This window comes from Pleurodeles waltl, chromosome 3_1 (genome assembly GCF_031143425.1).
Source record: "Pleurodeles waltl isolate 20211129_DDA chromosome 3_1, aPleWal1.hap1.20221129, whole genome shotgun sequence".
Taxonomy (NCBI): Eukaryota; Metazoa; Chordata; class Amphibia; order Caudata; family Salamandridae; genus Pleurodeles; species Pleurodeles waltl.
Window position 1 is genome coordinate 1,737,616,191 of NC_090440.1, and position 25,290 is coordinate 1,737,641,480.

General features: G+C 42.8%; 1 protein-coding gene across 1 annotated transcript in view; it reads left to right on the forward strand.

The window, feature by feature from the left end:
• The window catches only part of ERBB4 (erb-b2 receptor tyrosine kinase 4), a 1,957,545-nt gene that overhangs the window by 1,492,016 nt on the left and 440,239 nt on the right, over nucleotides 1-25,290 (forward strand). Inside the window, exons 14-16 of the mRNA XM_069225651.1 lie at nucleotides 9,842-9,935; nucleotides 13,699-13,853; nucleotides 22,949-22,993. Coding sequence (XP_069081752.1) covers nucleotides 9,842-9,935; nucleotides 13,699-13,853; nucleotides 22,949-22,993 — 294 coding nt within the window. The remainder of the gene's footprint in view (nucleotides 1-9,841; nucleotides 9,936-13,698; nucleotides 13,854-22,948; nucleotides 22,994-25,290) is intronic.

Consider the following 25,290-nt stretch of genomic DNA (forward strand, 5'->3'; position numbering starts at 1 on the left):
AGCTATAATAATGGCTTAGGCAGCAGATATTAGCTGTTTTAATGTACAATGAAATAATAAACAACTGTTGCTCTGCTCATCTTTAAACTACACAAACAGTGCCACTATGTGGCAGTTGTCATAAGTGCCGTATTGACAATTAAGTGCCGGAGCTGAGTATTGGAAATCACTGGCTCAGATTAAGCGCTGTTCTACCTCCAAGTGTTTAACTCACAAACCTAGAAGGAATTTACACAGCTGGTAAAACTGCACATTAAATTATTGACTTTAAAATCAAAACTAATAAATATTAGGTAACATAAAATTCAAACTTTGAAGTAACATAAATATTGATTTTAGATGAAAACAGTTAGTCATACAGCTGGTACACCAATACATTTTTGATTTTTCATATACTTTTTGTATCATTGATCTTATTTTCTCTATTTTTTAGCCATCCTCAACCTTACTTCATTTCTTACCTATCTCATTGATATCAATGGAGGTGACAGTCCTGGGTGTCTGCATAAATATATCCATTTATTTTATTTATTTAGAGAGTTTTCTATATCACTGACAAGACCCGAGGGTATCAGAGCGCTTTGCAACAGTACAAAAAAAACATATTCATAATTATACAGGAATGGTTTCCCATGGGCATAGATGATGGAGTGTAGGCTGTGGTGGGGGGGATGGGAATGAGAGTGAACAGTGGCTCTTTTCTGATATGTTGGTTGGTTGAGGAGCAATTCTTTTAGTTGCTTCTTGAAGATCTGGAAGGAGGGGTTTGATCTTATGTGAACTGGTATGGAGTTCCAGATTTTGGGGGCGTTGCTTGTAAAGGAGCATGCTTGGTTTTTTTTTCTTTCTGAGTTTTGGGCGGGATGAGCAGAAAGGTGTTTGAGCTTCTTAGTGTTCTTGTCTGTCATGCTTTAATGAGTTTAGCGGCGAGGTATTCTGGTTTCCCAGTCTGCAGGGCTTTGTGAGTTAGACAGACAGTTCTGAAGTTGCAACGGGCTTCGATTGGGAGCCATTTTAGTCTTTTCAGGGCAGGGGAGATGTGGTCATATTTTTTAATTCCTGTCACCAATCTGGCCGCTGCATAGAGAGTGGATCTCATGGGAGCAAGCTGGGATTTAGCCGTGCCAGTGAGGATGGAGATCCCGTAGTCTAGTCTGGAGAGCACCAGTGCTTGCGTGGCATGTTTTAGGTCATCTGGGGGTATGAACGGTTTGATTTTGTTCAGTAGTTTCAGGCTGTGGAAAGCATTTTTTGCGTTATTCTTTGTGGTCCTGCATAGTCAAGTTGGTGTCCAGAGTGATTCCTAGCGACTTGACTGAGTTTGTTGGGGTACGATTGCATTTTAGAGCATCTATGGATCTTAGCTATTCTTGCATCTGGAGGAGCTGATTCGTTTTTTATATGAGGACTATTTCAGTCTTATCCTGGTTGGGTTTCAGGTGGTTGTAGGATAGCCAAAGTTGTGCTTCTTTAAGGGTGGCATTTAGTCAGTGTACATCCTCTGTAGAGGATATTTCCATGTAAAGTTGGGTGTCATCAGTGTATAGGTGGAAGGGGATGTAAGCTTGGTTGAGAATGGCAGTGAGGGGGTACATGTAGATGTTGAAGAGTGTGGTTGAGAGGACAGATCCTTGGGGAACCCCTCTGGTGATTATAGTTGTGGCCGAGGTCCTGTTATTTATTTTTACTTGTTGCGTGCAGTTCCGTAGAAAGGATGAGAACCAGCGTAGGACCACTCCTTCCACGCCAATTCTTTTTTTGGAGGTAGTCCAGTAGCAGATTGTGGTCAACCGTGTCGAAGGCCCCGATAGGTCTAGGAGAATCTGCAGGCAGCATCGGTCAGTCAAGGAAATTGCGAAGGTCATCTACTATGTTTAGCATAGCTGTTTCTGTGCCACATTCTTTTCTGAAACCAGATTGGAGAGGGTTGAGAAGGTTGTTGTCTATGTGTTGGATAGCTGAGAGAGAACACATCTCTAGAGTTTTGGCAAGGAAGGGTAGATTGGAGACTGGTCTGTAGTTGTTGAAGTTGTTCGGGTCTACTCCTATTTTCTTTAGCATTGGTGTGGCTTGACCCAGCTTGAGGCAGTCAGGTATCACGCCGGTTTGCAGGAAGCTGTTGGTGATCTTGGTCCAGATGGGGGTAAGAGTCTGGTTGAGTTTTTTTGCCAGGGAGGCTGGGAGAGGGTCTGCCAGGTGAGAGGATGTTTTGTAAGTGGCCAGTAGTTTGGAGATATCTGTCTCCAGGAGTGGGTTGAAGGTCTCCCAGCTTCGGGGAGTTGTTGTATGTTTTTGGGTAGGATGATACCCATCATTTATTATTGGAGGGACAGGAGCCGGGGAGTTCATGGAGAGTGAGCGGTGTTTATTGTTTTCTTTACTGGGAGATATACTCTCTGTAGTTGGCAGAGTATCCGTTTCTAGAGAGAGCTCAATCTTAGTGATTTTGTCATTGAAGAAGTTAGCAAAGTTGTCACAGCGTTCTTTGGTTGTTATCGGGATGTTTTGGGGTGGTTTGGAAGTTTGTTGTTTGATGATGTTGAAAAGCTCCTTTGGGCGGTTTTTGGCTCTCTCTAGTGCATTGCGGAAGAATGTATTTTGTTAATTTGTTATGTGTTTTTGTAGTTATTGTGTTCTCTTCTGAGTTGTTTGAGGTGCGCTGTGGATGGGTCAGATCTCCAAAGTCTTTCAGCTGCTCTCAGTTGTCTTCTTTCAGTGTTAAGATCTTTAATAAACCAGGCTCCTAAGGGTGTGTTTGTCACTGTTTTCAGTTTAATAGGGGCTAATTGGTCTTGTATGGAGGAAACTGTTGAGTTGTACTGGGTGGTGAGCTCGGTTGTTAAGAGGTTGTCACATGGGGGCAGTAGAAGTGAGCTGTTTCTTCCTTCTAGGGTTGCTACTGGAATTTGATTGATGTCTCTTTTCCATTGGAGAGACTTTTGTGTGTGGTTTGTGTGTTGGGGTGTTTTATTGAGATGGAATAGAATAATTTGATGATCTGACCAGTCGACAGGGAGGATGTCGTCAATCATGAGTGTTTCTTTCTGAGCTATTATGGCATCCAGAGTAGCACCTTTGTTGTGGGTTTGACCCTTGAAGAGCTAGGTGAGGTCTTTGCTGTGTAGGAGGTCATTTAGGGATTGGAATAGAGTATTGCTTTCATCATTCCATTGGAGGTTGAGGTCTCCTAGGATGATGAACTTGGTGCATGAGAGTGAGCAGTGTGGTATTAGATTAGCCAGGTGTTCCCCAAAAGGGAGGGTGTTGCCAGGAGAGTGGTAGAGTAGGTGGCAAGTCACATTGGTGTTGTCATTCATTCTTATGTAAGCGTTAAGATCTTCAAATGAGTTGTAGTTGAAAGTGTCTTTTATCACTACGTTGATGTTGTTCTTGTGAATGATGGCAATGCCTCTGCCATGGCAGTCTTTCCTATCTTTGTTGGTTATTGAGAACCCTGGCGGTACTGGGGTGCCCATAATCGGTTGTGAGTATTCATTCAGCCAAGTTTCTGTGATGAAGGCAGTGTCAATGTTGTGGTTCAGGATTGCATCTGCTAGTTCCATAGCATGTTTGACTGCGGATCTGCAGTTAATGAGCATGCAGTTGTTTTGACATCTATTCTTGGGGTCTTGAGTGATTGGGGTCAGGGGGACATTGATGAGGTGAGCTGGAGGCCCGGTTGTGGTCAGAGGTGCGTGGTTTCGACCGAGACCCGTGGTGACCTGGATTTTGGATGGGGGGTTAGGTATGGACGGGATCAGGTTGTATGATTGGGCGAGTTCCACTGCTTCACTATGTGACAATGGAGCACTCGTTCTTTTCGGTCTTTGGGCATTGAGGTTGCGGGGCATGGTGGGCCAACTAAATAGTAGGGGATTGGCTCTGTCAAGACATGGTGTGTAGGAGTGATTCCGTGAGGGGTTAAGAAGTGGGTTTAGGCTTCTTGCTATCATATTGATGCCCTGTATTATCGTTTCTAGTTGGGTTTCTAGGTTGGTGAGCCGTTCATTTATTTATAATGTGAGTGTGTTATTGGGGGGGGAGTGTGGGTGTTGTGCTTCATATTGTGCGGGGTCTGATGGTTTTCAATAGCAGTGGGAGGTAGATTTGAGGAAACACCAATAGAGTAGTTTGATTTGTTATTGGGGTCTTTGTGATTAACAGCATGACATGTTGGAGGATCTTGGAGGTCTCTAAGGTTTGTGGACCTTAGGCTATTTGTGGGAAGGGGGGGTTGAGAGTGTGAGCCGCTCTGAGGGTCTCCTGGTTAGTTTTTGGGAGAGGGGCGGTATTGTGCAAGAGAGTTGTAGTGGTGTAGGTTTGAGTGCACCCTGGTTGTTGGGTTTGTTGCTAGCACGGTTTAGGGTGCTGAGATTTGTATCGGGGGAGGAGTTTGTGGTGGTGTGCGTGCATCCCGGGTTGTTGGGTTTGTCATTTGTAGGGTTTAGGGTGCTGAGAATTGTGTCGGGGGAGGGGTTTGTGGTGGGACTTAAGGGTGTTACCTTGTGGTTGAGGATCTGAGAGGAGGGCTTATGGGGCGCGGGGGTTTGAGGTTGTGATATGGCTGTTTTTAGCGTAGGGAATATGGATTCGAAGGAGCGTAGGTTGGCATCATTAGCTTGTATCATGATGGTTCCATTTCTGAAGATGGTAATGTTGGCATTGCCCTTGAATGAGGGCGAGCTGGAGATCGCAAGTTTGCAGTCATACGGGATGTTGGTGGATCTGGAGGTGTGGAGATAGTTGGTTAGGAATGTGTTTCACCTAACCGGGCGTTTGGTGAAGAAAATGAGGTCTGTTCGTTCTAGCCCTTTTGAGGCATTGAAGTAGGTGTCGGCAATTAGCAGCTCGGGGTGTTGCCTGATCAGTTTGTGTTTGAGGTTTTATGCTGTGAGGGAGAGGTTAGTGGAGAGGGATATGGAGACGGAGTTATGTTAAGTATTTGGTACGCGGAATTTCAACCTCTGATGTACACGTAGTTGTACTTTCCTTTCTTTGCCCTCATAAGATAGTATCTGATATTGGACCCCCCTCAACCATGCTATAAAACTTTTTTTTTTCAAACCCTAAAGTATCAAGAGTGATTATATCAAATATTTCTAAATGTGGAGTTTTTGGATAGAAGAAGAAAGTAAAATACAAGATATATGTAGGGGTTTTGACATAAAACCCAATGTCAGGAGAAACAGGGAGCAATATTCACAGTTACAGAGAACTGAGAGATAAAAACAAGTAATGATTAAATGACCGCTGCATATTATGAATTTATGCATCACAGGCATTAGCATAACGAATGTAAAGCAAGTGAGACAAATATCTAGGAAATTAAGGAACATTTTGCTAGGCAGAAAGAGGCCCATGCAATGCTGGCAAAGCTATATTAAGTTTGTATTAACAGAATATGTGTGTTTGAGGTTGTGAGTTTCATACATTCATGAAACCGGATTTCATGAAGTCATAAATAAATTATTGGTCATCTTCATTCACCACATGAAAACAAACTGATCATCTCACCCACCCCTCGAGCTGTATAAGGCAATTGTACAGGTACTTCTTGAATACTTCTGTGGGGAGTGTAATAAAGTGAATCCACACCAGATGAAGATATGTGGTAGGAGGTATTTATTACAGCCTCAACCAACAGCCAGCATATCAACTGTCATGCAGAGAACCCTGCATGACAGAACCTCAGAACAAGCTGGTTCCATGCCCAGTGTTCTGGCATGGAGCCATGTTACATCATTACACTTCTTCCTCTTTACATTAGAACAGAAATAACATGAGAACAAAAAACACATTTGAACAGAAAGAAAAAGAGGGTAGAAAGAACTACACAAAATCACGCAAATGTAAAGGAAACCTGCGTGTTCTGACACTCCTACGAGTATTATCAGACCTTAAATCAATGTCAGAGGGAAAACAATAAGAAGTATCATCTCTCCTGTCGGCCACACCACACCGCCAAAAATGTGCTACACGACTATGATTCCAGATGCGACCATCATCCGTCTTGACAGCATTTTTAAACAGCTTAATGATAGTTTTTGGAGAGGTATATTTTGACCAATTTTGACACCCAACAGGAGCTTTGACCTTTACTTTATCTCCAACCTCAAAATTTGTAACTTTCGCATTATTCCTTTTATCAACATAAATCTTCCTTTTGCTTTGCAGAGACACTTCTTTGTCTCTCCATTCCCCAATACCATTGTTTTTCAAACCCTTCCCAGCAACCATCCAGCCAGGACACAAACAAGTATTTGGAGACCTTCCCCTGAGCAGTTCAAAGGGAGTCTTCCCCGTTGATGCATGAGGAGTGTACCTGTAAGCTGTTATACGACCCTGCAGTTCTTTTCTCCAATCTAAACAGTTTACCTTTGCTAATAGTATACTCTCCTTTAAAGTCCTGTTAAATCTCTCCAAAGCACCATTCGCCTCTGGATGATATAACGCAATTTTTTTATGTACAATTCCACATTTTACAAAATACTCCTCCATCTGAGCAGAACAGAACTGCGGACCATTGTCAGAAAGAATAGAGTTAGGAAAACTCTCGCGTTTGAACACAGATTCTAAAAAACTGATCACAGATTGAGAAGTGATCTCTCTCACCAAACTCACCTCCACCCATCGTGAATACAAATCCAGCAACACCAACAGGTAAGGAGTCTGATGTTCTCCATGCAATGGCCCCACAATATCGATAGCTAATTCATCCCATGGACTTTTTGGTAAACTTCTACAAACCATAGGTGAACATCTTGGTTTGAGTACCTTATCACTAGCTTGACAAGGTGTACACTCCCTAACAGTACGTTCCACCATCAAATCTAATCCAGGCCACCAGAAATCCTGACGGATGCGCTCTTTGGTTTTAGAAATGCCCATATGCCCTTCATGAGCCATGTTCACGATGACTTCTCTCAAACTCAATGGGGGAATCATTCTTGTGCCCCTCATTAGAACACCATCAACAACGGCTAACTCATTCGCAACTAACGACCAAGGTTTAACCAGACTTCGAGACTTATGCTGATCCAAAAGAGACATCACAGAACACAATTCACTATCCTTTTGCAACTCATCCCTCCATTCATCTTCCTTTACAGCCCCCAGCGTAACATCACAAACTCTTATGCCACACTCAGCATCACATTGATCATCTTCATCCTGAGATTTATCATTCTCTACCACCTCCACCAATCTCGACAGACAGTCTGCCGTTACATTTGTCTTTCCCGGAATGTATTCAAACATGAAGTTATACTCCTGTAAGGAAAGGACCCATATCCTGATCCTCGAGGAAATCGAGTCCAAACCCTTCTTCTCAAAAATTTCTTTCAGGGGTTTATGATCAGACCTGACTACGAAAGAAGATCCCCACACAAATTTTCTGAACTTGTTTATGGCCCAGAAAATTGCCAACGCTTCCTTCTCTATAACAGAATAACATATCTCTGCCCCTTTCAAGCATCTTGAAGCACAAGCTATTAGCACCTCTTGGCCCTTCCTGATCTGAAAAAGAAGAGCACCCAGCCCCTTTATACTCGCATCAGTAACAATGAAAGTGGGATTCCCAGGTACAAAAGCTTGTAAGTTTGGTGCATTCCTGAGATCATTTTTTACTTGTTTAAATTCTGTACCACACTCTTCCGTCCAAACAAACTCTGCATTCTTACACATCAACTTCCTTAGATTTACGGTCTTATCTGCAAAATTTCGTATAAATTTGTTATAAAATTCTGCCATACCTAAGAATGAAGAAACCTCATCTTTTGTACACGGTTCTTTTAACATTTCGATAGTGTCCACCAAATCCTTTTTAGGACTCACCCCCTGCCGTGAAATATGATGACCCAAATAGTCCAGTTCAGTGACTCCAAATTTACATTTGCTTCGCCTAAGAGATAACCCAGCATCAAGCATCCTTTTAAGCACAGCATGCACCCTCTCATCATGTTCTCTCACGTTTCTCCCACATATTAATACATCATCCTGGTAGCACTTTACTCCTGAAATGCCTTTAAAAAGATCTTCCATAATCCTCTGGAATACTGAGGCTGCAGAAACCAGCCCAAACGGCATACGCAAAAACTTGAAGGCACCCATTGGCGTAATAAAAGCCGTTAATTCTTGACACTCTTTACTCAACAGAACCTGATGGTATGCTGATGCCTGTTACATCATTACAGGGAGCAGTGGGAATTTTCTTGGACGTCAGTAGAGTTTTGATATTGCAAATCTTGTAATCTTATTTTTGTTCTACGATGAGACAAATGTTTTAGTCATTTCACCGAAACGTAATTTCGTATAGAAATATAAAAAAAACAATAATTATAAGAAAAAATAAAGTTTTAAAACACACTTGCACATTCTACATGTGACCTAGCAATACTTGGGGATTGTAAAAAAAAGTTTAAATTTTCTGCTAACCAGTTTTAAGATATGTTAATAGGTTTCACAGTTGTGAAATGCACATCTTTAAGTATTGTACTGTTTTTCAAAATATTTAAACATGCCTTAAACGAGATCAGATCAGTGCTTAAGTTGTGCTTGTTGTTTCCGTTGCTGAGCACCGGCACTTATTTTTGCGGGCCGGGACTTATTTCTCTGCCTCAAGCATTTGCTACGAGCAAAAGACACATATGGGAAAGACGGAGGAAGAGGAAAACGAAAAAGCGTCACAATGGAAGAAAGCAGGAAGCTGCTAGAGTGAGCTGAAGGGGCAGGAAGTGGCTTTATATGGATTGAAGAGGCCCGAGATGGCTTCGGGATTACGCTGCCCTAGTATTCCGTGTTCCCACATTTAATTGCAGCAGCCGCGTGTTTAAGAGGAGGACTTTGGACACCGGCACGTTTTTATTTACAAATTAAGCACTGGATCAGATGTGTGGCTTGTTTTAACAGTACAAAGTTTTAAAATATTCATACTTTTGTTTTATTAATTACCATTCATTTTTAGGCTTACAATTCAAGAATATTTAAAAGTAACAATTGTTAAAGTGCCTACTGAAAATGTCCTAAAGTCTTTAAGTGCAATTTAGATGTGAGAATTGTTTGAAAGTTTTTGTATTTATAACATTTTTTACCTACATCAAAATGTTAAAAAAGTAATATAAACTTAAAAAGTTAACTTTAATTTCAATCCCTTTAACAGTTTTACATAACAGAGAGAATATTTAACTAACTTTTGTGACCTATTTAAACACGAACCTCTAATAAAAAGTGAAATGCCTATTTAAAGAATCTCAATGTTTTAAAGGCTTTTTTTCTCACAACAACAAACTTATGGAGTAAAAATGGACTCACAGCGTCTCAGCCGTGTTGGTGGTTCGTGATTTATCCAACAGATATTTGGCTAAAGCACCTTCAGTTTGTCACAAATGGCATGAAACAACCTGTGCTCTATGACCCACTCGTCAACTTAAATTGTTATTATTGAAGGAAGGTCTTGTTTCCTTTGAAGTTTAAAACGCGGTCCTAATATGCTGATGAAGCCTTTGTATTTAAGATGTTGCCTCGCCACAGAAGAGGGGTAGCCCTCCTCTTTTACCCTGCTCTATATCTATATGTATGCTTATAACTTTATAGGTTTATGTTCTGAAAATCAGTCAGGCTGTGATTTTTTGTGGCCACAGCTTACATGAGCAACAAGTGGATTTGACAGTGCTGGCTTTTATTAGCAATAGAATGAGGCTTCCTGCGGCTAGAAATCAACAACTCAAGAAATGGCTACTGTTCATCCAGACAGCTACATGTATTACCGCACTGAAATGCCTGCATGTTTAAGCTTTCTCCAAAGCCTTTCAAACCTCTGATTGCTCAATTTGTGTCTTTGCAGGGAATTCCGTGAGTTTGCTAATGGAACCCAGTGTGTGGAATGTGATCCGCAGTGTGAGAAGATGGATGAATACATGGTCACCTGTCATGGTTCAGTAAGATATATATCTTCATGGTGAATCCTTAAAAGTCTATCACTGCCCTCGCCTGGTGCATCACCACTGACTACACATTGCTTTCAACCCCTCTTTTTTCTGTGCTCAAACGCTACAGTCCCTGTGCCTGCGCCAGCCGTTTGCGTGCATCCATTGGTTTTCAATCCACAGCTCGGAGGAGGAGGCTTGGCACCATAGAGAAGCCTTAGTTCTGCTTTCCCCAACTATAACAATCCGGGTGAAATGCATGCTCATTTAGATGGCCATTCCTTATAGACCACACACCTTTTAGGTGTGTTGGGCCAAACAGAGAAGGTCAGAAATACGTGTGCGGAGCTGTACATTTCCATGGTACAAGTCGGGCGTGGACAAGGGTGGACCGACTTAGATCCAGGCATGGGTGAAGGTTTTGCCGTCCATAGTACAAAAAAAAGTTATCTTCGGCCTGCATGTCAGTATCTGGCGCCATCTAGTGCTTAATGTCATTTTAACTGTCATGACTGTAAAGGGCCGACTTTCTGTAAAATCTGAATTTTGGAGCACTGGCCCCTAAAAAAACAAGGGAGCTGAGGAATATTACCTCGTCTGCTCCCCCTTCTGACAGCCCCTAATTTTAAAGTAGGGGTGCTGAGGAAGCAGAGCTCGAGTCATTACACTACCTTAATTTTTGTAGATGCAACCACACTGTGCTGCAACCTACTTCTGCTTTGTGGCCTCAAAGAGCGTTTAACCCCACGGGTAGCATCCGTGTTCGTTTTTAACTTGGAGAAGGGCAAAGGTGTTCCTTTAGAGCTCTTACCTGCCGAAGAAACAGCCCATCGTTTAAAATGTCCGTGTGTATCTCTCTGATTGGTTGAAGGATACGGTTGTGTGTTTTTACTCTGATAAAAAAAAAACTCTAGCAAGAATCGAGCACACGAATACCAAAAGCTTTAGTTGGAAAAATACAGCAAGGACAACATCTCTGCTCAGCTTTTACATGTGCATACGAAATACCTCCTGTTCGTCTAAAACATTACCACTCTGCGCCATTTCCAAACTGAATTAACTCTTTATAGGTAGATTTACAAAATATAAAATTAGATTTTAAATCTTCTTTTAGCGTTCCTAATTTTGCATATGTTTACTTATTTTGCTGTATAGGGCCCACAGAATCAGGAAACTAAGTCAGAGTGCTCACTGGGATGTATTGCAGCTTTGCTCGTGAAAGAGGCCTATTCCATTAAAGTGAAGAATATCAGAGGGTTGTGGCATCACTACTGTAGATGTCACGGCGCATTATATATACTGATGAGTCCACTCTCGTTTCTTTTTAGGTCTGGACTAGATGCAGCTTTAGCTGCCTCTCCAGCCTCATCTTGTCCAAAACCAAAATACACATGCATACACAAGCTCTCACTCTCTCTCATTCTCTCTCCCATTCTCTCTCTCTGTCTTATTCCTTCTCCCTCTTCTTCTCTCTTTCTCCCTCTCCTTCTCTCTCTTCCATTTTACTCACCATATCATACATCATGGGGTAGTGAGTTACCAACATCACTATTGGTAGGGTGACCAGAATTTTAAAGTATAAAACTGGGACATTTCATAAAAATAGAAAAGGAACTACAACATTACTTCAACGCGGACGCAGAATGACAGCGCTTATCAGCACTGCATTACAGTAAGTGCGCTATGAACATAAAATAAAATGCAATTTTTAAAGCCAGTATCATGCCTGTTACTTAAATTGCTTTCTTATAACAGCTGCTAATAATCCCTGCTTTGGAATACATAAAAAGGCACCGCCCACCAGTGCTTTAAATGGGCAGGTACTCAGGTACTCTCCGGTACTGAGGGGGTCATTCTGACGCCTGGCGGGAACCGCCATTTGGCCCCACCGCGGTCAAAAGACCGCTGGTGCCATTCCGACCTTCCCGCTGGGCCAGCGGGCGCTAACAATGTTAGCGCCCGCCGGCCCAGCGGGAAGGGGGCCTGCAACATTGAAGCCGGCTCCGAATGGAGCCGGCGGTGTTGCAGGTGTGCGACGGGTGCAGTTGCACCCGTCGCGCTTTTCACTGTCTGCTAGTATCATGCCTGTTACTTAAATTGCTGTCTTATAACACCTGCTAATAATCCCTGCTTTGGAATACATAAAAAGGCACCGCCCACCAGTGCTTTAAATGGGCAGGTACTCAGGTACTCTCTGGTACTGAGGGGGTTATTCTGACCCCGGCGGGTGGCGGTTGCCGCCCGCCTGGCGGGAACCGCCATTTGGCCCCACCGCGGTCAAAAGACCGCTGGTGCCATTCTGACCTTCCCGCTGGGCCAGCGGGCGCTAACAATGTTAGCGCCCGCCGGCCCAGCGGGAAGGGGGCCTGCAACATTGAAGCCGGCTCCGAATGGAGCCGGAGGTGTTGCAGGTGTGCGACGGGTGCAGTTGCAGCTAGGCAGACAGTGAAAAGCAGGCTGGGGCCGTGCAGGGGCCCCCAGGGGCCCCAGGACACCCGTTCCCGCCAGCCTCTTCCTGGCGGTGTAAACCGCCAGAAACAGGCTGGCGGGAAGGGGGTCAGAATCCCCTGGGCAGCGCTGCTTGCAGCGCTGCCCTGGCGGATTTGCCCAGCCGGGGGAAATCTGGCGGGAAACCGCCGGACCCGGTTTTCTGACCGCGGCTTTACCGCTGCGGTCAGAATGGGCAGGGAAGCACCGCCAGCCTGTTGGCGGTGCTTCCTCCATTCGCGGCCCTGGCGGTCTTTGACCGCCAGGGTCGGAATGACCCCCTATGTGCCTGCACTTCTTTAATTTGAAGGGGAGAGTACCTTCACTTCTCAGCACTGTTGCAATTTATTATAATGGATGAGTACTGGCACTTCTCGAGAACAAACAGGTACTCTAAATAGAAAGTACCTGCGTGTATATACTTCCATTTAAAGCACTGCCTCCCACCGTTTTCAGTCTACCCTCTGTGAAAATCCGAGACATGAGTTACATTTATCAAAATCTGCCAGGACAGCTGGTGAAAAACTTGGACTGTCCTGGCAAATCCGGGACGCCTGGTCACCCTATTGGTTCTTGTCCGGGGTTGCTTGGCCAGTTTCAGCTTTCATTTCTGATTTGTTTAGATTATTTTGATTTAATTTATTTTTGCAATAGGCCTATTTTTTTAACATATGTAGGATGTCTACTTTTAATCACTCTTACACTTTTAACGCCAATTGTCTCTGTTTGCAATAAAACATAGACTGGCCACAGCCAGGCCTCTGGGCGTTGCCAACGGTTATTTAGGTGACTTGTGCCACTAAATATATCGATGTTGTTCCTTTTAATAATTTTTACCAGTTATGTAGGAGAAAGGTACTGCCTCGCTTTGAGCTTTTGTTTTAGTACTTTCCTGCTTTACAACAGCTCAGTTTCATAATAGCAGTGGTATCACCATCTCTTGCAAACGACCAGCGTAAATGATCAGGTGTGGCATTGCAGCCCGCGCTAAGCCTGCAGCGCTGCTACCATGGTGGCTAATGGTCACACCGTCAGCTGTGGATCCTAAGGCCTGGACTTTACTTCCATCATTCCCACTGGACTAGATTATACGATTCACAAAAAATCACTCTACCTCCCTATTCTTCCATTCTTTTCCATATCCGCCAGAACTGGCACAACTAAGTGCAAGCCTACCACAGTATTATGGACTGTATTAAAAATCTTCCATTCATCCGTTTGTTCGTTGTGGACAGATGCCTTTTGTTATTGTCTTATTTTGTTTCTCTTCTCTGCTTTCTCCCTTCAGGGTCCGGACCATTGCACCAAATGTACCCATTTTAAAGATGGCCCCAACTGTGTAGAGAAGTGTCCCGATGGCCTGCAAGGGGCGAACAGCTTTATTTTCAAGTATGCAGATGAAGACCATGAGTGCCATCCTTGCCACCCAAACTGCACCCAGGGGTAAGCTGACCTCACAGAGGAGCGCGGAGTGGGCAGTGGTTTGAAAGTCATTGGTCTACCTATCAGAATAATGCAGGAAGGGCAATTAACCCAAGCGGCGTGAATGTACGGGTCCCACTGCTGGTGTAGCGTGTAGCTGCCTATCAGGGACATAGATGAATATCCGCCAGGCAGTAAATCTTCGCTGGCTGAGAGGGAGGGCTGGGGACAGGGTTGGGCTCATGTACACTTGGCCCCATCCCACTGGTCTTTTGCAGGCAGTTTTAATATGCTACTTCCTCTCTGCTTCTGGCTAACTACGACATTTTTGTTTGGGAACAGCGACTGGCTTGCTGAGAGTCAGTCAGTTTATAGGCCTATGCAAGAGCATCTGCACACTTTGCAGTTCTGCACTACTTGCTGCCTGCTTTCCATTAACTGTTATACTTTCAAAACAATTAGAACGATCAGGAGGGTGTAACTGGTTCTTTTAACAAACTTAAGAACTGTATTCTGTGCGCAAGCAAATTGTCCAAAGAAAGGATTGGGAGTCTGCAAGGCAATGGGGGATGTTCATTAGTCATTCTCAAGTCCCTGTTTGGGGAATCTGAAAGCCAGGACACCAAAAGATTCCATCATTCACTCATCCTCAGTGACCGGAGGCAACGGTTCTGCTTTTTCTACTGCACAAGACGAGGTTGTATCTGAGGAGAGGTGGAGCGGTGAGCGGGATTATGTCCAGAAGGAGAAAAGAAGGTAGTTACTGACTAGGAAATGAGAGTGTGAGGGATGGATGCAAGTAAGAAGCACATAGTACATTGACTTGTTGGATGAATGATTGATTTAGGTTGGCGACCGGTAATGCTGAAAAGCCACAACGATACCTCAGAGCCTCCAAGAGTGAACTGTTTACCTGACAGTCAGGAAGAGAGGTAAAGAGTGAAGGCGTTACTTTTAGGAGGGGCATAAAATATAGTTGTTGAGGACGGTTGAGAGATAGGTATATTTGCCTTGGTTATATATTACAGTGTACATTTCATAAACCAAAGGTAACCCAAGCTCATAAAATTAGCAAAGAAATAAAATCTCAGTAGCGTAAAACAGGAGACCGCACTCTATAGACAAACAATGTTCTTGTGATTTATTAGTGTAAATAAAAGGCAGAACGTAGCCAAAGATTGGCTGGCAATTTATTCCACAATTAATAGACCAGAAAACCAAAAATTCTATCACCCGCCAACAAAAGTCCTTCACAGAGGCTGTAAAAAAGACTTTATCATCACCAGTGACTGTGTCCAACCTTCAGAATCCCTAGTCACAAACCTGTATTGCTGAATGGTGACAAGTGCAGGGTGGTCAGTGTGGGCTTGGGGATATTTCCACATAGGTTCTTACCTCTGTGCGTCGTGATAGGCCGGGATCAATGCAAGGCTTTTCAGGCACTGCAGTGCTTGTAAGTCGCAGCAGTAATACATGTGTGAGGTCACAGAGCTATAGACAGAAAAGGTTATTTCACTTAGAGCATATCCTCATATGGTAGAGTTCATATTGACGAAGGTGAAAGTGCTTGCAAATACCTTGCCCTGAAAGCACACCTGAACAAGATGCTGGATGTCGTAACATTAGTTCCTCTTGCACTTCTGCAATAGAATCCATCACCTAAGGAAGCTGCCTGCTTCCATTGTAATAAATGTAAGTGAAACAAGCTATTGTCCTTCAGAGATCACAGCTCATGGATAGATCTGCACCGTCAAAAGAAAATTAAATAAACTGAGTGTGTGTCTGCTCACTGCAGCAGAAGGGCCGCTAAAACTCTAGGCTTTCCATGAAAATCGAAGCAGGTGGCATTATATGTGGGATAAAGTACTCCCTGCTGCGCATTATAAAGACATTGTTTATCACCAGGGACCTGTGACCATAAAAAGCAATGAGGCTGAAGGCAGATTTCCTTAATAAGGTCATGGAACTCTAAGGGTTATTTTCAATATCCTTATAATGTGGGGCAAGGGGTACTTTATTTCTTATAATACATGACCACACCATCATCCTTCAAACAAAACACTCACATATTTGATGTGTGTTCTTTCATGTGAAAGAGATAGGATGTTTGTGAACATGAAGAATACAAGCTCAATCTCTGGTGCAAAACTAAACATACCAACAAGCAGTTAGATATTTGCTGAAAAAAAATATAATACAAGTCAGATTAAAAAAACACTGTGTAGAAACATGCAGAGCGATGTGTCTTTCCTATAACTGCCTAAAAAAATAAATGTGTTGACACATTGCCTTTCTGCTTATCACTCTTCAACTAAAAAAGCAAAACAGAAGAAGGAAAAGCCATGTTTCATTTTTGATTTTGAAAATACTGCTTTAATTATGCCGCTCTATCACCTGCCTTTCAACTTGGGTGCTAGCTCTAACTCAGCTGTAATAAGGTATTACAGTTGAACAGCTACATTGTTTCCATTGGCTTGGTGCATTACAAGTCGCCTGTAATAAGGAAATTAGAGAAAGGTGTCCTTACAGAAATTGCAGGCTTCCTTCTACTAAGTACCGCCAACATGCTGGCTACAATAGGTACTCCAATGCTCTATTGCTTGTGCTTGGTTTCTAAAAAGTTTCAAATACAATCAGATTAGAAGAATATACTTGAGGAGTAAAGTGTCTTTGTTGGAACTGCAGTTGTCCAACGAAGTGTCACCAGTGGAGCATTTTTATGTTGGAGAATATTAGTATGGAGTCTCCCAAGCTCCAGTGCAATGAAGCCAATTCAATTCTTCTAGGTGAAAACTTCCGTGACTATTTTTTGAAGCTGCTAAAGGACAAATTGTGCCAGATTTTGACCCATAGGTAACTATTTCATACAAAAGCATTTGGTGGTCATCATTGTTGTGTCGGGCCCCGCAGCTGCATGTGGGCCACTGCTGCTTAGCGATATCACATGGGCTCGGAATGCGCATGTGGTAGGGACTACAACAATTTACATGTGGACCAGGATTTTGGTATTGATTGGTCTCGGCATTGGTGGTCTCTGAAACCTCGCCTGTCCGGCCACACCTTTATTAGCACTGCCCCACGTGATCCCAGGGCTACACCATTCACATCTGCATATCGGCAAACAACTTGCATAGCGGGGTTATACTGTGCACGCACCAGTTAATCCGCGCACCAGTTACATCACTGGTGTCACACTACAGTCATAACCTATGGTTAATGACTTGTTCGTGGACTTGTACAAATGACTTGGGCTGCTGCCCACAGGCCGTTTCACAGGAGGCGTGACTGCATGTAACTAAACCGTATTCTATAAAAAGTCTCCCAACTTGGCCTGTACAGTGTTTGGAGGATTACCCTATTTGTAGAGTCCTGAAATGTCATCCCTTTGGAAAATCAGGTACACTTTATGCACTGGGCGTTTTGATGTGTCTTTAACAGGTCAAATAATCTCTGATCCATTCTTAGCTCTGGAAAAACCTTGGAGCATTCAGAAAATACAAAAATTAATGAAAAAACACCTGTTCTCTCTAATGACATTTCCAATTGGCTGTTTTTTTCCCCCTTCCCTAAAACGCAAGGCTGAAAGTGACCTACTGCTTTCCCTTTCAGATCTTCTCCTAACAAAATTTAAAAAATGGCCATTTTTTGGAGGAAATGCGTATGGAGGGGAAGTATGACTTGCCAACACTTGCTCTAAAAATGGTCTCAGTAAGGCAAAATGTTGAAGAATACTCGGTATATATAGGCTGCAAAATGTGGTACATTTAATAACTGATAGGAAGCTATAAACCCTTGTTTGTCACTCTTGTTTTATTTTTATTGTTTTTGTATGTGGTACATTGGGTTACAAATGGCCGACCAGAACCGTCCGCAAGACCAAGCCAGCCCCGACAAGAGGGCCTTATTGTTCAGCCGCTGAAATTAAACCAGTAACTTATTCAGTAAAATGCGTGGATGTCAACAGCTGTTGTCATTCAAGATGAGACCTTTTCCCTGTTTTCGCAAATCTAATTACAGCAGGAGCATTAGGGAGACCCTGGCGAGAGATCGCGGCGGTCTGGGGCGCGCCTCTCGGCACTCGTTCGCGGAGCCAGACTGACGTCACGGGACAAAGGGGAGACCATTGCGTCCAACAGGGAGAGGCGAAGTGGTACACATCAGCGCCGCCATAGCTTCTCCATTGGCCACAAACGGCTCTGCTTGTGTGAATTTAAAGACCGAGCAGTGTGGCTAGTCCAGGAACCCCCAAACACAAAATACGTGAATAAATTATAAAATAACACAAGCTTCAAACTGCCTTTCGTGTAGCTAAACAGATCATTGCAAAGCCAGAAGCTAGCAGGCCAAATTTACATTCTGCAGGAGTCTTTGGCGCAAACTCGGCTACGGGGGGCTTGGTGAAGCTCTTCCTGGTACAGGGGATTATGCTGGCATATTTACCTTGCATATTGCTTTGCTCCTCGTGTTTTTCTGTTCCACTGCTTACAGGCTCGCCGAGGCAGCCAAAAAATGCTGAAGCTCCTTTTTATTCAGCGTGTGTCAACAGTAATAAATAGATGATCTTTATAAATGGCGAACACACGCGGCTGCCAGCCCCAGGCTCATTAAACACAGAGGCTCTGGTGGACAGGGTGTTTAAAATAATGCGAGAGTCAGGCGTACCGGCTCCCCCCTAAACCACTCAATAGATTCCTCTAACTCAAGTACTAGTTCCGTTTGTCCGTACTTTAATATAATTCCACCGTTTGAATGCTTCATTTATGCCACGAAAGAATCCAAAATATGTAGATATTTTTTTTCTAAGTGTTAATGTAAGCCATATTGTTTAGTAATTCGATACGTGAGATAAAGAGAAAAGACAGCTTGCCCGTGTTGTCAAACCTTTCGAGGTATTTTCATTTTTCAGAATGTTTCCTCTGCGAAAACTCATTCGAAATAGGCTGATCCATGTATACTGTTTATTTAGCTACATGGTACCGTGCAAGAGTAGGGCTTAAGGGTAGGGTTCTGTGGGTCCACAGCAAAGATGGAGTGGAAAGCTGGTTAGAGGTAAAGGGGACAGAGTTTACAGTACCGATAGGGAGGCAGCAGAAGATGGGTTAGACTTTAGGAACAGGTCCATGCAGTCAACATGTGACAACCTGTTGCAGCAGGAGATGGGTCTTCAGCCCCATGAAGAAGTGAAGAAGGAGGGTGCATGCCTGGTCCAGGATAGAGATACAAACCTCTCTGTGTGGTAGAGGATCCAAGATCTCCAAGATTTTAAAGTCTTCTTCTTAAAACCTTTATCCAGTCTTCAAACAAAAACGGACTCCTTCTGAGAGCATAAACAGAAAGGAAGGCTTAAAAAAGAACTGTACACTATTAAGATTAAATTCTGACGATTTTGCTTTCAGTTGATTCATGCTGCCATTTTAAGATTTGAAATTCCTTTGTGTTTAAGTTTTATGCTGTGTTTAAGTGACGACTTCGTAGAGCCACTCCAGTGCCGTGCCTGCATTACATAGTGACGACACAGTGTCCTCTTGGACAAGGACAAATCTTAAAAGTTTGCCCGCTTGCTTAAAAATAGCTTGTATAGCTCAAGCCACCTCCTTCCTGAGCTATGGAGGTAAGTCTGAGAATAGGACTCCTAAGTTTTTGTATCCGTATCACCCATTCTGAATTTACCTGAACATATATTATTCCAGAAGCAACATAATTAGTTTACTGAGCCATGGGGCTAAATGCCATAGCCTTTTCGAAGACCACACAGTTGCCCCTACTCTTCAAGCCTGCATGCTTGGATTTCCTTTCTTCCTCTCTCCCTACTCATATTCCATAATATTTTAGTGCTCAGTATTGAGGCAGTAATATTTTTGTATTTTGATGACTTGCTTCTTGATAGTTTGACATACCACACCTATGAGCATACAGCTATTTCCGTGGTCCCTGTACCTGCTATATTCAAAGCTTGTGAACAAAACTGTAAGCCCACTTTGTGTGCCATTCACCCAGATATGGGTCAAAAGGTACTTTGTACAGGGGCGTCATGCAAGCCACTGCAGTCCCTACAGTGCAGGGGGAGCCCCATCGTTCAGGGTGCCCAGATCCATCAAGGGTGGGACTCATTCTGCCCAAAGGCCTGTGAGATACGGGGGATCTAGGGGGCCCCTTGTCACATTCTTCAGAGGGACCCACGCATTTTACATTAAGCTACTGACTTTGATCCGAATTTCACAGCAAGTCTCGATCCCATGATGTACATAATACTCCCCAAGACCAAAACATATTGACCTTGTATTAGTACATGCACAGGAAAGAATACAGACTTATAAAGTTTAGGCAGCTTATAATTCTACTAGCAAGAGAGTTTGTGCCTCTCTGAACCCATTGTATTTGACTTTGTCACCTATAATGAGTGGGTCCACAAATACAGCCTTTTAATTTTATTGAGCTACAAACCCTGGTCCTTTGGCTATCCCTCAAAGTTATGGAACCAGAATTTCAAGATCACGTCTGGTAATTTTAAAGACAAAGGTGCCAATATCTAGATAGCCCATGGGGAGCATAAAAGTCCAATTCCATTTGGGAGACGTCGAGATTTCTAGAATGTTAACTTTTAATCCACTTTATTTAACCTGATAGACCCTGATTTGGACTTGGGCTGATTTAGCCTTCCTATTTAGATTTTTAGCTATAAACAAATCTGTTAGTGCTGCACAAAATACACTTCTTTGTGTCTCAGATGGAGGAAACCAACCAAATATGTCCCGATGTTAAAGTAGTAATAACAGAAAATCTGTCTGAAGAGATGTAGGACAACTTCAAATTCTGCCATCACAGTGAACCTGAACTAAATATTCAGTACATTGGAGAGCAGAAATGTTTATGAAATATGAAAACTAGCCTATTGAACGTGGCTTTGTAGGCTTCCTTAGGTGCCATAGAGGAAACATCACCCTCCAAATAGAGGACAGGATCCCAAAAAATGTGATACATTCTCTGGTGCTGCCCGTCAATGGGCATGCATCCAAAGAACTCTTGCATCTACTGATAATCGACAACTGCTGAGGAGTAGTTCTGAAAACCAAATCCATGACTTTTGAAAGGTGGAGCACTATCAGAATCAAGTGGTGTACAAATCAAGATAAACTAAAACATAAATAATGTCAGTTAGTCTGCAACAGTGTTTCTCAAACTGTGGATCATGACTCACCGGTATGGCGTAAGCCGATATTTGTTGGGTTGAAGCAAGCAATAACTGAAGATGCCTTTAAATTCTTTATTTATCTTGTCACATTTGCTGGACTTTAAAAAACAGAGGGAAGAGCACAAATGTCAGACTTTGCTTCTGACAAAAAGCTGTTTATTGTTTAACACAGCGATTGGTGTTTACAATCTCTCACTTTGCAGTCAGTCAAAGAAAAGTAAATTGAATTACGTGGCTATCATGCTGGAGGACAGAAAGTGCGAAAGGAAAGGCTGCAGAATATCATTTTTATAGCACACAACAAAACGTAAATACCTGTAAATAAACTGTACACATTCAGCAGTTAGGAAAGGAAAAATGAAGAACATTGTTTTGTAATTCTGAAGTGTGATGGAAAGACAGTTTTAATAGGATCAATTAAATCAAGATGCACAAATGTTAAATATTCACTGAAACCACATTTCTACACATTATCATTTGTGTGCAATATCATTTTATCTGTAAAACTGTATGCCTGTGCAAATGTAATGGCTATTTCAATGGAAAATGTGCTGGCTATAAATTACATTGAGCTAATAAACAATGCTTTATTTGCATTAAATATCTTCCACCTCATGTCCATTAAAACTAGATGGGTCACCAAAGTTTGTCATCCTAAAAATAAGATTGTGGTCCTAAAAACCTTGAGAAGCACTGGTGTATAATTATACCCTATCTACATCAGTGCCTTGCGTCTCACATCCATGTGTTTCCTGCCAAGGAGTACAACAGAATGCATAACTTGGCGCAACGTGTCTGCTGGGAAGAATGGTCTTTGGAAAATGTCCTAGGATTTGAAGTTTGACAAATCCTCATTTAAAAAAAAAGTAAATATGACAAGACTTTTTGTAGGACCCGGAGAAGATAGACAACAGTTATATACTTTTTTTCTGATCAACGCCGGCAAAAGTAGTTTACCAATCATTAAAATCACGAAGGGCTCTGCCTACTGGTTTCTTAAGAAAACTTCAGACTCCTCAGCACTCCCTCACATACATACATAGGGAGAGGGCACAAGGTAAAAAGACATTGTGCTGAAAAGAAATATCAGAAGACAACTCTGGAAGATTGCCTGAATACCGGTGTGAGTACATTCATTTAAAGACGATCAGGAGACCCGTCTATGACTTGATAGCCAGCTGGTGCTATCCATCCTGTGTGATGTAAGCCACTACATAGGGCACACTTTATCATGGTGGTTTACGTGATCACATTATGTCAGAGTGGTGAGGATCTGCTTTCGCTGTCCTGCAGTTTACAGACCCCATTCCTCTCCAAGTATCATCCCTCCAGACCTCTCCAAGTAGCATCCCTCACAGACCACCGGTCTTTCGCCAGTGCTGTTTTCTTTTAGCTTAGTCTCTGCATCCCTTACAAACCTAGAGTTCTCTTGGCGCCACCCGAACAAGCACAACAGCAAACCGCCTACTGCACTAATCCCACTCCACAAGTGCCTATAAGGTCACATTATGTCTCGGAACAAAACACTGCCCTGTCTGCAGTAATCGCAGGGTTGGTGGATTAAACAAGAAGAGACTGGTGGGGGGCAAGTAAGCGAGACTAAGAGCCAACACATTTGGAAAACATCTCTGGGCGCAGGTGGCCATGCCCAGGTCTCGCTCCTACTGAGAAGCGCTCTCTGGGTGACGGAAACACTCGACACAAAGCATTGCTTTACTCCTGCCATCTGCGGATCAAACAGTTGGGACCCTTTCGTGTGCAGGTTGTAATTTTATACGCGCTTCTGAGAATTGTAATTAAGAATGTGGCACGTGGAGTTATTAATTCGATTCTTTTGTAAATAACTGGATGTTTTCCCATATATCTCTCTCTTTGCCCTCTCTCTCTCTTTATCCATCCTTCCCCCCCCTCACTCTTGCTGCAGGTGCACAGGCCCACGCATCCAGGATTGTATCGGCCTGATTGATAGGTATATGCCTGACTGGCGGTGCTGCTTGTTTTTTTGTTGCTGTGGGGAGCCCCTTCCATCCCTCCCCTACATCCATGACCCTCCACGCCTCACAGCTGTGTTGCATGTGCATGCATGTTCTGTGTATCCAGTGACCTGTTCTGTTCTATAATTGCCTGCAGGTGTAAAGGTCCCGCTATAGCTGGCTGCATTTATCCATGGACGTCAGTTGTCACTTTACCTCAGCACGTGAGGTAACATCAGCTCTTTCCCATTTTTGTGCCTTGAATCACTTCACTCTTACCCCTTCTCCTCCCTCAGACTGTGTCTATCAAATCACGTATAGTAGATCACTCTGTGCACTAATCTCTCTACTGTTTTCTTATTGTTTTCAAGTGTGAAGTAATGGATTAGCTTTGCTTAGAGTGGCCTTTGTCCTATACGAGAACATATCACAATTGGAATTAAATCAATGTCGATCAATGTCACGTGTATTCAAAAGGCATCAGTCAAAGGAGCTTGGAAGTCTTTCAAGGAAGCACAGGTGAAGGAATGGCTGGTCAGTTTCCAAAGGGCACTCTTCGATTGTTCTGGTGACAAAGTCCAGGATTCTTGGCCACTGATGTGCAAGGCTAGCAAGTGAACCATCCCTGGATTTATTTAAAAATAGAAGTCAAGGGATTCATTCTCTTATCCTTGATAAAGGTACTCAGTTTAAGGTAGGCATTTATAATGGAGCATATAGTGACCGAACTAAAAGATTAAGAAACAGGATGATTGATTGATTTATATCTTTGAATGTTTATACTAAGGTGCTTACGTTACCATAATACACATGTAAATGTATCTCGACATATTGTAGGTTTATAGTAGGGGTGTGCTGGTGGTTAACTTTTTCTCTTGCAAACTTCACATTATTTTCATAAATGTTTTATATATTACCTCTAGTCCAGGATGTCCATCCAGTTCAGGATGTAGATTTTCACATTTAAAACTCAATTTATGCCCCCTTTCTAATATGGTTTTAAACAACAAGAACACCTCCAACACCAATCCAATTACAATGTTATGAGAAAAACAATTTTAAAGTTATTTCAGAAGGAAAAGGCACATCAATTTTCAGAGCTGTGTTACACTTATGAGGGAATGCATGGGTGCATGGAAACATCGCACGAGTGCTTAGACATAGGAAGAGCAGGAAAATCCAAGCGTTACAGATTGGTCAATAATCTTGATCTATGTAAGAATTTGCTCACATAATTAAAACTCCAGTTTTCAGTAGCAACTGTTTCAGTCCGGTCCTGGACTAAGCGAGAAACTGGTTACACCCTGGAGATCACTGTGTCTTTCAAGGATTGTCGGGAAGGCGGGGACAACGCCAGCTGCTGCTCTTCCCTTTAATACTTTTGATCTGGCAGTTATAAGGCAAAAATCTGGCAGAATTGAAAGTCTATCGCTGCATGGTCGATTTGGGGATGTTAGCTATAGGTAAGACCTCCTTGAAACCCTACTTTGCTCATGGTGCTTCTTACTTGCTCAAGGTTTTTCAAGATTTTCAATTACCAAGTCACTGCACTGGTATTTGCAAGAGAAATCACTTATAAACAAATCACAGTAGTTTAATGCAAGTGCTCAAACATGCTGGTTGCTGGACGGTTACAATAGAGGCAAAGTAAGGAGTGGCCGGGAGGGTAAGGTGTTGTTGATGGAATGGTGGCGAGGTTTGGGCATATTTTCTTCTTTTACATTTCCAAACTACAGATTCTATGTGAGAAAAACACCACAGGAACTCTAATGAGCCCTACATCCATACGATTCTGAGGCTCTTTATATCTATTCTTGGCTCCTGTGGTGTTGTGTCGCAGCTTTAAGAGTTGGCTGTAACCCCTGTACAGGTACCCTTGGCTGTGGGCGCCCCATCTTTTCTTGCCTTTTCAGGAAGAGACACAACTTTTTAATGATTGAGAAGCAATTATGTATCTGGTGGAGTACCATTTCTTCAAATCGCATTACTTTGGCATTCTAATGGGCGCATATATATATATATATATATATATATACATATATATATATATATATATATATATATATATATATATATATAATCTATATATATATAATCTATATATGGACGTCTCTCTAGGAGGTATGGTGCTGTTCGTAGCCTAGCCCAGAAGTTCTGAGCAACTGATACACAAAGACTACCATGTCATTAGAGGTCCACTGGGACTGCGAAACAGCTTATATCGCATGGCAACACACATAATCCAAAGCATACAATGCAGGATATAACAGGGACCCCAACAAATCTGTTTGTT